Here is a 12,265-nt window from a genome sequence, read left to right as displayed (position 1 = left end):
TTAAAACAGATGGGAGTAGATAGGCCTTTTTTTTTAGCATCCTTAGTGAATTTCTAAGTAAGAAATTGTAAAGAGTATTTTTTGAACGCATCAGTAACTCAAGTTATGAAGTATCTGGTGTTCCTTAGGGTAGTGTTCTAGGATAGCCTTAAAAACAAGCTTGTTGTATATGCAGATTATGCTTTACTTCTTCCATCCATTCCATCCCCTGAATGTAGGCCTGTGTTTGCCAATTCCCTTGATAGAGATCTAGCTAAAACTTGTGCATTATGGAAATTATGGAGGGACAAAATTGAACTCCATCAAAGCTCAAATAATGATTGTAAGTAGGTCTAGGACATTGGCTCCTCAAAATCAAGATCTTAACACTGACAAGGTCTATTACTATATGCAGCTCATCTGAAATTTTTGGTGTGATTCTTGATGGCAACTTTATCTTAGAGAGATACATCAAGTCTGTTTTTCCTTTAATCACATAAAAAATTGGCATTTTGAGAAGTCTTCAAGATTTTTGGTGATCAATTCATTTTAGGGATTTTTGTTAATTCTTTCATCTTACCAAGTTTGAACACTTTGCTCCTGTTTAGGTTTCAGCTGCTGACTCTCATGCAAACTTGTTGGAATGAATAACTGCCGTTAATAAAATTTCTTATCCCTGATTTAGATATTAATCTCTGGCACTGTCATTCAGTTACCTTTTAATGCATTTCCCAAAATTTTTTTTTAAATTCTAACCATCCTTGGCATTCAAGATCTTATTCAAAAGTTTGAATATCTTGGGTATGTAATAAAATGCCTCAACAGAATGTAAATTTGTCATTTTGTTCATTTTAGACCTTCCTGGAAAACGGTGATCCTATCCGTAATGTAAATGTTAAATGACACGGGTAGGAGCTACTCCCTTACGATCATGTGATATCCCATAAGGTGGCTCAACTAAATCATGTGATATCCCATAAGGAAGCTCAACACTAAAAATTGAATGTAAATCGTACATTCATTATACCTGTTTACAGAAACAAGTTTGGCAAGTACTGTATTAAACTTTTCTTGATGTAATTCATTATTACTCGGGAGCTTAACATCATAAAAAAGCAGGTGGTATGCTGAATTTGGCACAAATTCTTTGAGAACTGAATACACTTCCTTGCTCCTTCAAAGATCTAAATTTCTTCCCCAAAGAGTAAGAAAATTTCCTTCTTTTAACCCTTTCCATTCCACACGTGTGCGAATACATTTTTATCTCAAGTTCCAGGACCTTTTATGGGACGTTTTATGTAACTCATCTCATCAAAAAACCTATTACACTAAGAATCTTAAAACTTTTTAATCACATAAATAAATATATTTCTCCTCCAAATCTATCTTGTGTGGAAATAAGAAACAGGAAGAATCTTGAACCTATAAAACTTCAAGACTTCAGGTTTAAGCAAAAAAGGATGCCCTGATAAATATGATTGAAGAATTTCTAAAATGTGTTATTATTACCAAGCTTATTGTTAAATCATCAAATATGCAGTATACACAAGATCTTGTTTTATATAATCTAAATCAAACACATCCACATTTTGAATAATGGAACTTTTATCTGGCCTACGTGGATGGACGTTGGGTGATGGGTGGAGAACTGCAAATATGACAGCATTATATCATTTAAAAAAGACACACTTAGTACATCATATGAATAAAGCGCACACGAATCCTTGATAAGGGGATCCACTTTCGCAGACTATAGTTTATCCACTTCTACACAGTCTCTACTTAACAAAATTGGAAGACAAAACTCTTCTTCTACCTAACAAGGAGGTGAACATTATTGCTAAAACCCACCTAATCTCAAGAACAGCCAATCCGATGTGGCCGGTCTAGGGTAAGACACTGAAAAGAATGAGAAATCAAAATGGCAGGGGCCGGGAGGGGACTGTTGAAACAACTGCCTCATTCTCCAGCGAGAACAAAGGGTTTTACATAAATCATGGCGGAAAAATTTTCTTTGATTATTTTCATCCTTGTTTTGGCCGAAGGTTTTCCTTTAAGGAATGAATAGCACATAAATTCATGGAAGTTTCATTGAAAATAACGTAAGGTTTGTTAGTGTCGGAATACATGCCTTTTACATATTTGTAAGACAAGGGTGGCAAAGATGAATAAATCATTCTACAGTACAAAATACATTAATCCCTTAAGAAAATTAGCTCTACATTCACAAAGAACGAAAACTGTAATCAAGAGTGATCATTAAGATATATACTTATGCAATTCACTTTCATTTCTACAAATAAATCTTTAAAAAACTACTGTACAAATAGAAAGCAATGAAACTAAAATGAAACACATTCAGCTATGACCAATCATTGCATATCTTATGAACAAATACAATGCAAATGAACTAGGCTCTTTAACTCTACCAGGCAGTTGGTAAAACTCTTTTCACTCAAGCAAGCATCAACCGATTTCCTTAGGATGGTATTTGTTTGCATAATTAAGTTACGACTACTACACTAGCTTACAGTTTTCTCTGTTTTACTTACTTTTATTGGATAAAGCACAAAGCCACGACCTGACTGTATCATACCAGCTCCAATGTGATCAATTGTTGTGACAGCTATGACAAATCCATATCTGCATTAGAAAAAAAATAGAAGACAATACAATATGATCAGCTATGGAATAAACAGATCTGAGTGAAGGGCAGCTTAGATATATAATGCAACTCTATACTTTAATCATAGTTTTCCTTCACAAAAAGTTATAATGGTGTATAATACTATATAGTATAAGCGTTGTAGGTGGATAAATATCAACACCTACAAGAATGGGATGAAAACAAAATTAAGGGACTCACCTATATTGTAGCACATAAGGATCTGCTCCTCTCTAAACCTCAAAAATATTGTCATCCCATCTCTTGTGAATCAGAATAAATTCAACGCAAATGTGTTGTAAGTTATCAAAATCACTGAAACTGACTAGTTATTAGTATCATTACTAGCCAAGCTATAACCCTATACAGTAGTCCATTTCTTTTAGCGATGCATATTTGCACCGACTCGCGGCGGTGCCCTTTTAGCTCGCAAAAGTTTCCGGATCGCTGATTGGTTAGAATTATCTTGTCCAACCAATCAGCGATCCGGAAACTTTTCCGAGCTAAAAGGGCACCGCTGCGAGTCGGTGCAAATATGCATCGCTAAAAGAAATGGACTATAGTTGGAAAAGCAGGATGCTCTATGCTCAAGGGCTCCAACAAGGAAAATAGCCCAGCAAGAAAAGGAAAATAAGAAAGCTGCATTATAAGGTAAGTTTGTTAAACTTCATAGGAACCACCCACAGGGAAGCAGGATACAGTAACATCCATCAAAAAGAATACCAAGAGTACCATAAATAATAAGACAATTAAAACAGATCATATTCAATTAAAAAGTCATATGGATGCTTTTGAAATGAAAACTATTTCCAAACTGTCATAATTAAATCAACAGGATAAATACAAGTGGTGGATACTGTACTACCCATGGATGCTTTTGAAATAAGAAGGATTTCCAAAATGACAATTATATCAACAGGATAAATACAAGTCGTGGATCTTATCCTTGGAAAGTAAATGGAATAAGTGAATACTGTACTGTATCTTTATACTCTTATAAGAGAAATCTTGTCTTGCAACCCGATTGCTTAAAGTATCTCTACAGATTTTAGTTAGACCATTGGGAATATTAACAAACCAAACACCACTTACTTAGATAAACAATATCTCATTCTGAACAAGGTTTGAGAAATGGTAAAGAAATAAAAAACAAAAAAAACAGGTAATTATGGGGTACAAATAAATCTCCACAAGAACTACTATATAAAATGTACTTACTTTCCTGTACAGGTGCCTTCAACCTCAGTGAATAACATTTGTCTTACTGTGTCCATCAACTGAGGACCAAAGTAACGTGGATGAAGCAGAATCTCATGCTCAAGGGAAATCTGAAAAAAACAATATTCATATAGACCGATACATTTGACATTGTTTTGGGAAAAAGCTATTGATTGTGCCACTTGCTACTTTTCAAGAGGAAGAAACCAATTTTAGTTTAGAAAAGAACAGAAAACTTGGTGTCCCACTTGCTACTTTTCAAGAGGAAGAAACCAATTTTAGTTTAGAAAAGAACAGAAAACTTAGTGTCCCACCTAATTTATTATCTATTCAAAATGTATGACAATAGAAATACAGTATGACATGGGCATTATACCATATTTCACCAAAGTATAACATCACACGGTTGTAGGGCATGGAAAATCACCTGGTCACATAGATCATTATCCTTGATATTACTGTGCGAAGTAAATGCATAATCTTTTATTAGGAGAATCATTGCATTGCACTTAAGTCTTCTTTTACGAGTATCAAATATTCTACAACGCAGAGCTTATGAGCATCGTTAGTCAAGATTCCAAATAACCTGCAGTTCCACAGAATACCCAAGACATTGCAAGGAATGTTTATGCCATTGAACTTTGAAAATTTACAAAGCTGCCTTTTCATAAGCTTATATGGCATTGAGATTTGTAGGTTACTGTATTCTTATCTTGCACTGTGCCTCCATAAGTAAAAAGGCCAAACTGACCAACATTTAATCACCGTCTTTGAACTTGCTGAATTCTGCATTAGCAGTAAATTAACTTGGGCTGGGGTACTGTATACAGCCATTACATCATGGGGTGTAGAACAGATTACTTAAAAGGACTCTCTTTGAAAAACCAGGTTGTAAAAAGGGATTTTGCTGTAGTGAACGACACCTCATAGTAACGTGGGATTTTGAGGAGGGAGAAGTCTAATTGGAAAGGGACCTCTGGTAGTGGATTCACTCGCCCCAGTTTTAAAACCGACACCCTTAGGGGTGAGCGAGCTGGGTATATTCCTGGCATTCCATGCAACATTTTTCTCTGGTATATTTAGCAGTATTTATACCTTAGAAATGGTGCTTTAAGGAGCATTTCACGGAGCGACACAGGTTGAGCCCAGAAATGGCATTCTTATAATACATTACTAAAAGTTATTGGAAGCCTTAACTAAAAAATTATTCAAAATGTTGGAAAATCTATGATTACCAAGATACAGTATTTACCATCACTATATACAGTACTTACAGAATAATCTCTAGCATTATGTTTGAATTTCTTTCAGAGTGAAACTACCCAGTAATTGCACAAGATCTTTCTGCTTTCAACATCTCAAGTAGAGTAAAAGCATATGACTGGAAGTGACTGCACCAGACCGCCAGTCTATATAGGAAGCCACCTGGAAGCTAGCCATGGAAGATATCCCAATAGACTCAGAAGCTAAGAAGGCTGTGCCCTCTGGAAGAGAAGATGGCCTTGTAGAATCTCCTCTATGAAGATTGTGCAGGAAGAAGGATTTCCAGGCACAGATTTGAGAATTCTCATTCCACAGCCATACGAGCAGGTTCCGACCATGGCAACTTCAGGTGAGGTCTTTGATCCTAAAGGGTCGCCGAAACATTGATCATTGACCGTCGAACCCACTTTCACAGTAGCTAGAGTAGACTCGCCAATGTCGAATAACACACGAACACTGTGTCTTGGGACACTCCGCCTCTACAGCACCGGAGTCTAGCAAATTTGGGACATTGTAAACAGGGCTCATCAGGCCCCTCAGGGGACATGTCCGTCTCCGTCCCCCCACAAGTATGCACAATACAGACAAAGAACAGAACTGGAAATGTACCCTTGAAAGGCTGAAGTACTGTACAGCATACTTGAACTTATGTGGTACTTGAAAGTGAGAGCAGATAGAGCGTCGCATCACATACATACCAATCACTATGTGGTGAAGAACCTTGCCAGCAATTAAGCTCAAGTGATGGGGTATTTCAGTTCTCGTAAAAGTGCTAAGCATGGTTGCAAGTGGCCACTTTTTCTTATGTGGGAATAGCATGTAAGAACTTCCAGGAGTGGAAAAAACAGAAGACAGGTTATGTCATTCTCTCACGTGGGAACGTCACCTGTAGCCTGGGGATCACAAGGACAACAAACATACGTACGAGGAACAAACACTGAACGATCAACTAGTGATCGATTACGTGAAGACCGAGGGTAGTACTTTATTCTTGACCATGCTCATCTGAAGGAATTGTGTCATCACTCTTAAAAGCAGCTGGAACTGATTGCTGGTCCTCTCACCACACCATGAGTCAATTTTGCTTCATTAGGGACAGAACGCCATTAAGGTGAGAGACCGAGATGTACTTCAGTCAAACCGAGAAAGGAAGAGGTGAAAGGCAACCCCCTTTAACTGGACTGACAGTGCATGAGCCTGGTTTGATACAAGACTGAGCACCGATAGCAGGGGAGTAAGCTGATGTATAGTGTACTGAGATACCCCTCTCTAGGTTAGTTTTTGGTACTGAACCACTTCTATTTCTCCCTTGTAAGAGAAGAGAGATTGGGCAAGTCTTCTGGAGAAGGGGTAGAGCCCTTCATACAGACTGACAGAGAATGCGCTCAGTTCAACAGGAGACCAAACACCAAAAGCGGGAGCATAAGGCCCTTTATTGCTCACCCAGACACGTTTCCAATATTGGTTGGTTCTTGGTACCGCACCATCTCGCTTCGTCATAATCCAGTTAGCCCACATGTTAGCGGCCTGGTCAACTAAAAATTCTAATGATCCTGCTCCACACAAGTGAGGTCATTGAACTGTTTCTTTCTTTTGTGTCCAATGATCTTCACTTAAGGCTAAATAATCTCCTGTACCTAACCAGTAGTCGAACCAGGATGCCACCTGTGGCCTCCGAAGCTGTAAACGCAATGTGCTGAACAGCAAGCCTTGCAGCCGACATCGACTGGATTAGAGTACTCCGCCTGGTTCAGAGGCAGGGGAGAGGGACGAGACACGTGCGTTATATAATAATGCTTTTTCCTTGAAAATGCTGGTGGCACAATCTTAGAAGACTGGCCTGCCTTTAGGGAGTCTTTACAAGCTGAAACCTGCATACTGAACTTGTTGAATGATTTCTGGGCTAACTCAAACCAAAGGCGTTCAAGAAGTTGCCTTGAACCGTGGGGAGCATGAAACAATGGTCTATAGCTACCTTCCTGCCCTTAATCAAGAGATCTCGTCAAGCCTGTTGACCTTCCTGATCAAGGCCCAGACCTCTAAAGAGGAAGATTTGGACGCTGATGCGTTGGATTCGGTCCCAATTGGACCGGCTGCTTACTGCAGCATTCTAAAAGAATCAGAAAAGGCGAATGTGAGCTCTTATCAGATGAGTGTAGTTTTATATAAGAGCAAATAAAAACAGTGGAGATCGCGCACCTTAGTGTGAAGGGACGTAACATCAAGAGTCTATAGGTGAGTGCCGCTTGGGGAAGTAATTGCAATCAGAAGCTTGTACGCTAACCAGCGAGGGAGCTAGTGCATGAATAGAAGCACACAAGCATTTGAATGCTCTAAGTCATATGAATGGTTGGGAATAGATAGGGCCCTTGCTATAAGACCAAAAGATAAAAATGAAAACACGAGTGCATGATCGATGGTAACCAGTTAAGGTGGCAATTCCATTAGTGTATGATCGCGAGCATATGCGATTGCATCCTCTTAAAAGCATGCGAACACTTAGTAGCAAGCTAATACCTAATACTGCTCTAATAATTGCACTAACAGGTGAGATGACAGGAGAACGCAATTGCGAGCCTGTAGCGATATTCACCGATGGAGGCTTTCCCACCATAGAAAGGTCTGGAGTGTCCTTGAGGAGGATAATGGATGAGGGTCGCCCCCTAGGGGATCATGAGCTAGATACCTGAAAGTGGGAATAGGCAAGTCTCTTATCTTGGTGGATCGGCACAGGCATGTCCTCTCGCTCTGACTTCAAAGAGCGAAGTAGAGAAAAAGTACCGGTATAGCCATACCACCTTGGAGGTTCCTTGAGGCTTTTAGGGTAGGGAACCGGGTGCCCGATTCTCGCTAGCGAGACAGAGAGACTTGTGTACACAGGGAGGGCAGGCCGCGGTCTAGACGAGCGCGTTGCTGAGGGGGTCTCCGATGGTCTGCGAAGCTCGTCCAGGTGGCGTGGTGAGCGGTTACGCGCAAGCCGATGATGACAAGCAGGAGAGGCGAGATGATTGTCGTTTCCTAGAGTTATAGCATCATTTTCTGATGGAGGGCGAATGTCTGGAAGGTCAAAGAGGACACCTTGAGGTGGCAAGGGCTCCTGCCGTCAGCAGCAGGTCGGTGCTGGGGTGGCGAATAGGCGCACTGGGCTCGTTGACGGCAATCCTCGGTAGGGGAGTCACGCTGCGAAGGACTAGAGGACAAGGAGGTAGGACGATGTCTAGCAGGAACATGTCTAGACCTTATTCAAACCCTTCATCAGAAGGGAAAAGAATGCAGACTTCGGTGTCAGCAGCAGTAGCAGGAGAGGGCAAAAGCAAAACTTATGGCAATGGCGATAACAACAGCACTCCCCGCCGCAGGAACCTCTATCTCTGCAGAGACCATAGTTAGTTTCATCTCGGCCCCCAGTTGTAGAAACATCATCAACACGTCCTTCGGAGGTGAACCTGCAACCCCCAGCAACGACCAAACCTATATGAAAAGGTTCCCCCTGAGGGAAGGGGCAAAGTTGCTTTTCCTAGGCTGGCCTGGTTTTAGCTGGTCAATGCTCCTACTCGATCGCTCCAGGGAAGAGATCGGGGGATCAAAGAAGAAGACCAAGGTTTCTTTGACTTCGAGGAAGACCCTGAAGGCAAAAGATCTCTCTGACTTCTTGCAACGTCATCCAAATCTCTCCCACTGGGAATAAGAACACTCCCAGCTTTCATCACCGGTGTTATCCTGGTCATAATGCCGTCCTCATTTGTCCGAACACAACGAATGAAGGTCCTGCAGGAGCACCCTTTAGGCCCACATGATGAACGGCAGGAAGACGACACAAGCACACCTGAAAAGAAAAAGCAACGAAAAGAAATAATTCCAATAGCAAAGTCTATTGTGGAGGAGGAGAGAGAATACAGTATGTCTGTTCTCCACCTAGACAAAATCAAAAGTGAGAAGGCAACACTGGTGAGCAAGTGAAAGGTTTAGTGCCCTCCCCCGGCCCCCGCTAACTAACGGGCTGGTAGTTTTTATGGCTAGTCTTCAGCTTCGCCGAAAGTATAATCCCTATAAATAACGGAAGGGTTTGTATTTACTGTCGGAACAAATAAAGGTTAACATACAGTATACAGTACAGTACTGTACTTCAATTTCTAGCAAAACTGAAATTTTCTACAAGAAATGAACAAGTGCTAGCTATTTTGACATTTTTTATCTGCATGACTAACAGGAAGAGGGGCATAATAAATGTTTACACCATTTCATTGTCTAAGTCCATAATTTATTTCTGGGAGATATTGTGGGTTGCTGAGCATGCAATGTTGAAAAACACTCAAGTCAACTATGTGTAACCGGTTTTTTGTAAGACTTAATCATTAAGCATGAAGATAGTAAGTGTATCTAAGTATTTATGCATGAGTTTCCAAGTGCAGTTTTAAAATATCCCCTATTTTTCCACTACACTTAAGTTCCAGGATGACTATTTTGGCAATCTCTGTTCACTATACAGTACTGTATAGCTATTTTTGCTGATCTGAAAGAAATAAATATAACTGAAATTATGATCCAGTGTTACTGTATGGACAGGAGTCATGGTATGACAATGACAATCTCCAACAGCTTTAGTAGATTTGAGAGCAAAGCCCTTAGAAGTTAAATGGCACGACAGGATTGCAAATGAAACCGAGAAATTAATCGAGCCATATTTGGACGATATCATGGTGAGGGATATACGGAGATGGTTTGCACATGCTCTTTGCACTTCCCAGGAGAGATTAGTTCACCAAACATTTAAATGGGCTCCGTAAGGTACTACAAGAGTTGGAAGACCCAGGCGTACATGGCTGAGGACTATGAAGACTGAAGTCTGAGATGATGCATGGAGAAGTATTGAATTAAAAGCTCAAGATAAGAGACAACTGCCGAAATGTAAGAGATCCTTCAAGTCAATATGCGTAGGAGATGATGATGATGATGAATGATCCACACGCTTTGCGTGTGCAGCATATTCATACATCACATGCAGAACAGAGGAGGAAGGAAATAAAGTATTTGGTTTTCTCATTCCCGTAGTTCCTAAAATTGGGTGTACAGAAGATGAGGTTTTGATAACTTTAATAGCGGACCTCCGAACTAATCGGCAGAGGCGGGCAATTTGAAATGAACCAACAGTCCACTCTTAATCTGGGCAATTGATGGAGGGCATTTTTATCTCATCAGATGTCAATAAATCAAAATTCAAGCTAGGTGATGGGAGCATCAGCTAAGCAAAGGCCAGTTGAACTAAATATTTTATAAGACAGTTAATATAACAACACAACACTCGCCTACGCGGCTAACACATGTAGTGCAAATTTTTACTGCTTGCCAGAATAGAGGAGCAATGAGATCATGAAGCCTTTGTATTTGGTTGGGATGGACCAGTTTAGTAATTAAAATGTGGGTAGATATTTACTATAGCACAATATTCGTTATTAACAAAATAAGATGTTCCCAATATGTATAATTATACGTATTTTTAACTGTTTGGATACAAATAAATGGGGGAAACCCCTATTCTTTAAAATTTTACTCTGAAAAGTCCAAGTTATGACGAAAACACCAAAAGGAGGGGGGGGGGGGCTAATGTCAATCCCTGCAACACCCCTTAGGCTGCTGTATTCTTAACTTATCCCAAGACTAAGTTTCAACCCTGTGCATGCTTCCCAACTGGTTTCCCTCCTAGCATGATGACACTACATCACATTTTGTAAATTGTAAAACCAACTTCATGCTGTATTTCAGACAAAAATACGAAACTAATTTTCCTGAGACAGAACATCGATTAGACAATTAATAAGAAAGTTTACGCATGTCTCAACTAACTACACCCCTCCAAGATCATAAACTACAAGCAAAGACTAATTAATTGCTTAATTTGATAATTAACATGAAGCCAGATTACTCGCCCAGACATCTAAAGCTCATAGTGCAACATGCATTGCTTGCTAAAGTAGAGGAGATAATGTTGAATTACAATTGCAACGAGTCACAGCCGAGCAAGGACCAATAAGCGACTGCATAGTGTTAATTCGAAGGACCAAGATGTACGTAAATACACCTAATTTAGAGTTTACAGCATGATGGACAAGGCTACAGACTGACTAGGAAATGTGACCGAAATCTCCAATTTTCTATGAGCTCGGAAGGCCTGGTCCGCCGATCTACAAAGGATCCCATCCAGCTTGGGCAATATTATGGTCTTTGTCCACCTACCATGCCTAATACTCTACCGGCATGGTTAGGGAGTTTTATTATAGTTACGGATGAAAAATAACTTTCCTACTAAAAAACAGGTATATCCTATAGAAAACCGTCAGTTTTCTTTAAAAAATAACACCTATTTTCACCAGAATTAAAAATCTAATTATCTAAGAAATAATAATCAATGGGGTTAGCATGCACAGCTCAGCATGTACCGCTTGCCAGTACATAGGCGCTTGATGTTTTCCTTAAATAGAAAATGTGACAGGAGACTCCAATTTTCCATGGGCTCGGAAGGCCTGGTCCACCAATCTACAAAGGATTCCAATCAGCTTGAGCAATATTATGGCCTTTGTCCCCCTACTATGCATAATACTGTACCGGCATGGTTAAGGGGTTTTATTATAGTTATGGATGGAAAAAGCATTTCTACATAAAAACAGGCGATTACATATGTCCGCTTTCAACGAAGATAACACTCATTTCCCCAGGAAATAAAAACTGAATTATCTAAGAAATAATGATCAATGGGGTTAGTGTGTGCAGCTAATCAATTGGTTATCAGTTATCTGGCATCCTGACATCTAAAGTCATTGACGTTGAAATGTGTGCAGTTAAGCATGTACTGCGAGCCAGTACATAGGAGCTTGGAGTTTTTCTTTTTCCACGAGTGAAGCGCGACCACGGCAGAGCAAAAACCATCATTAGATTTCTAAATAAAATATCTGTTCTTATATGGTCTAATGGGTTTTCGTTTTATTGGCTATTGAAATTCAGGTCATATTCGGTGAAATCACATTATTTGCTAAATGAAAAACTTCTTATTTCTGTTCAATATGTTGTTCCGTCCGTAACTATAATTTTACCGCCAGGGTTGCCTACCGCTCTACTCTAGCATGTGGTAAAAAATGATAACAC

At 39.9% G+C, this 12,265-nt stretch overlaps 1 protein-coding gene across 1 annotated transcript in view; it reads right to left on the bottom strand.

The window, feature by feature from the left end:
- Polr2G (DNA-directed RNA polymerase II subunit Rpb7) overlaps window positions 1–12,265 on the bottom strand; it is a 29,674-nt gene that overhangs the window by 17,192 nt on the left and 217 nt on the right. The window contains exons 2-3 of the mRNA XM_068385398.1: window positions 3,863–3,972; window positions 2,532–2,622 (exon numbers count right to left, since the gene is read on the bottom strand). Coding sequence (XP_068241499.1) covers window positions 2,532–2,622; window positions 3,863–3,972 — 201 coding nt within the window. The remainder of the gene's footprint in view (window positions 1–2,531; window positions 2,623–3,862; window positions 3,973–12,265) is intronic.

This window comes from Palaemon carinicauda, chromosome 13 (genome assembly GCF_036898095.1).
Source record: "Palaemon carinicauda isolate YSFRI2023 chromosome 13, ASM3689809v2, whole genome shotgun sequence".
NCBI classification, from domain to species: domain Eukaryota; kingdom Metazoa; phylum Arthropoda; class Malacostraca; order Decapoda; family Palaemonidae; genus Palaemon; species Palaemon carinicauda.
This window is presented reverse-complemented; position numbering and strand designations above follow the sequence as displayed.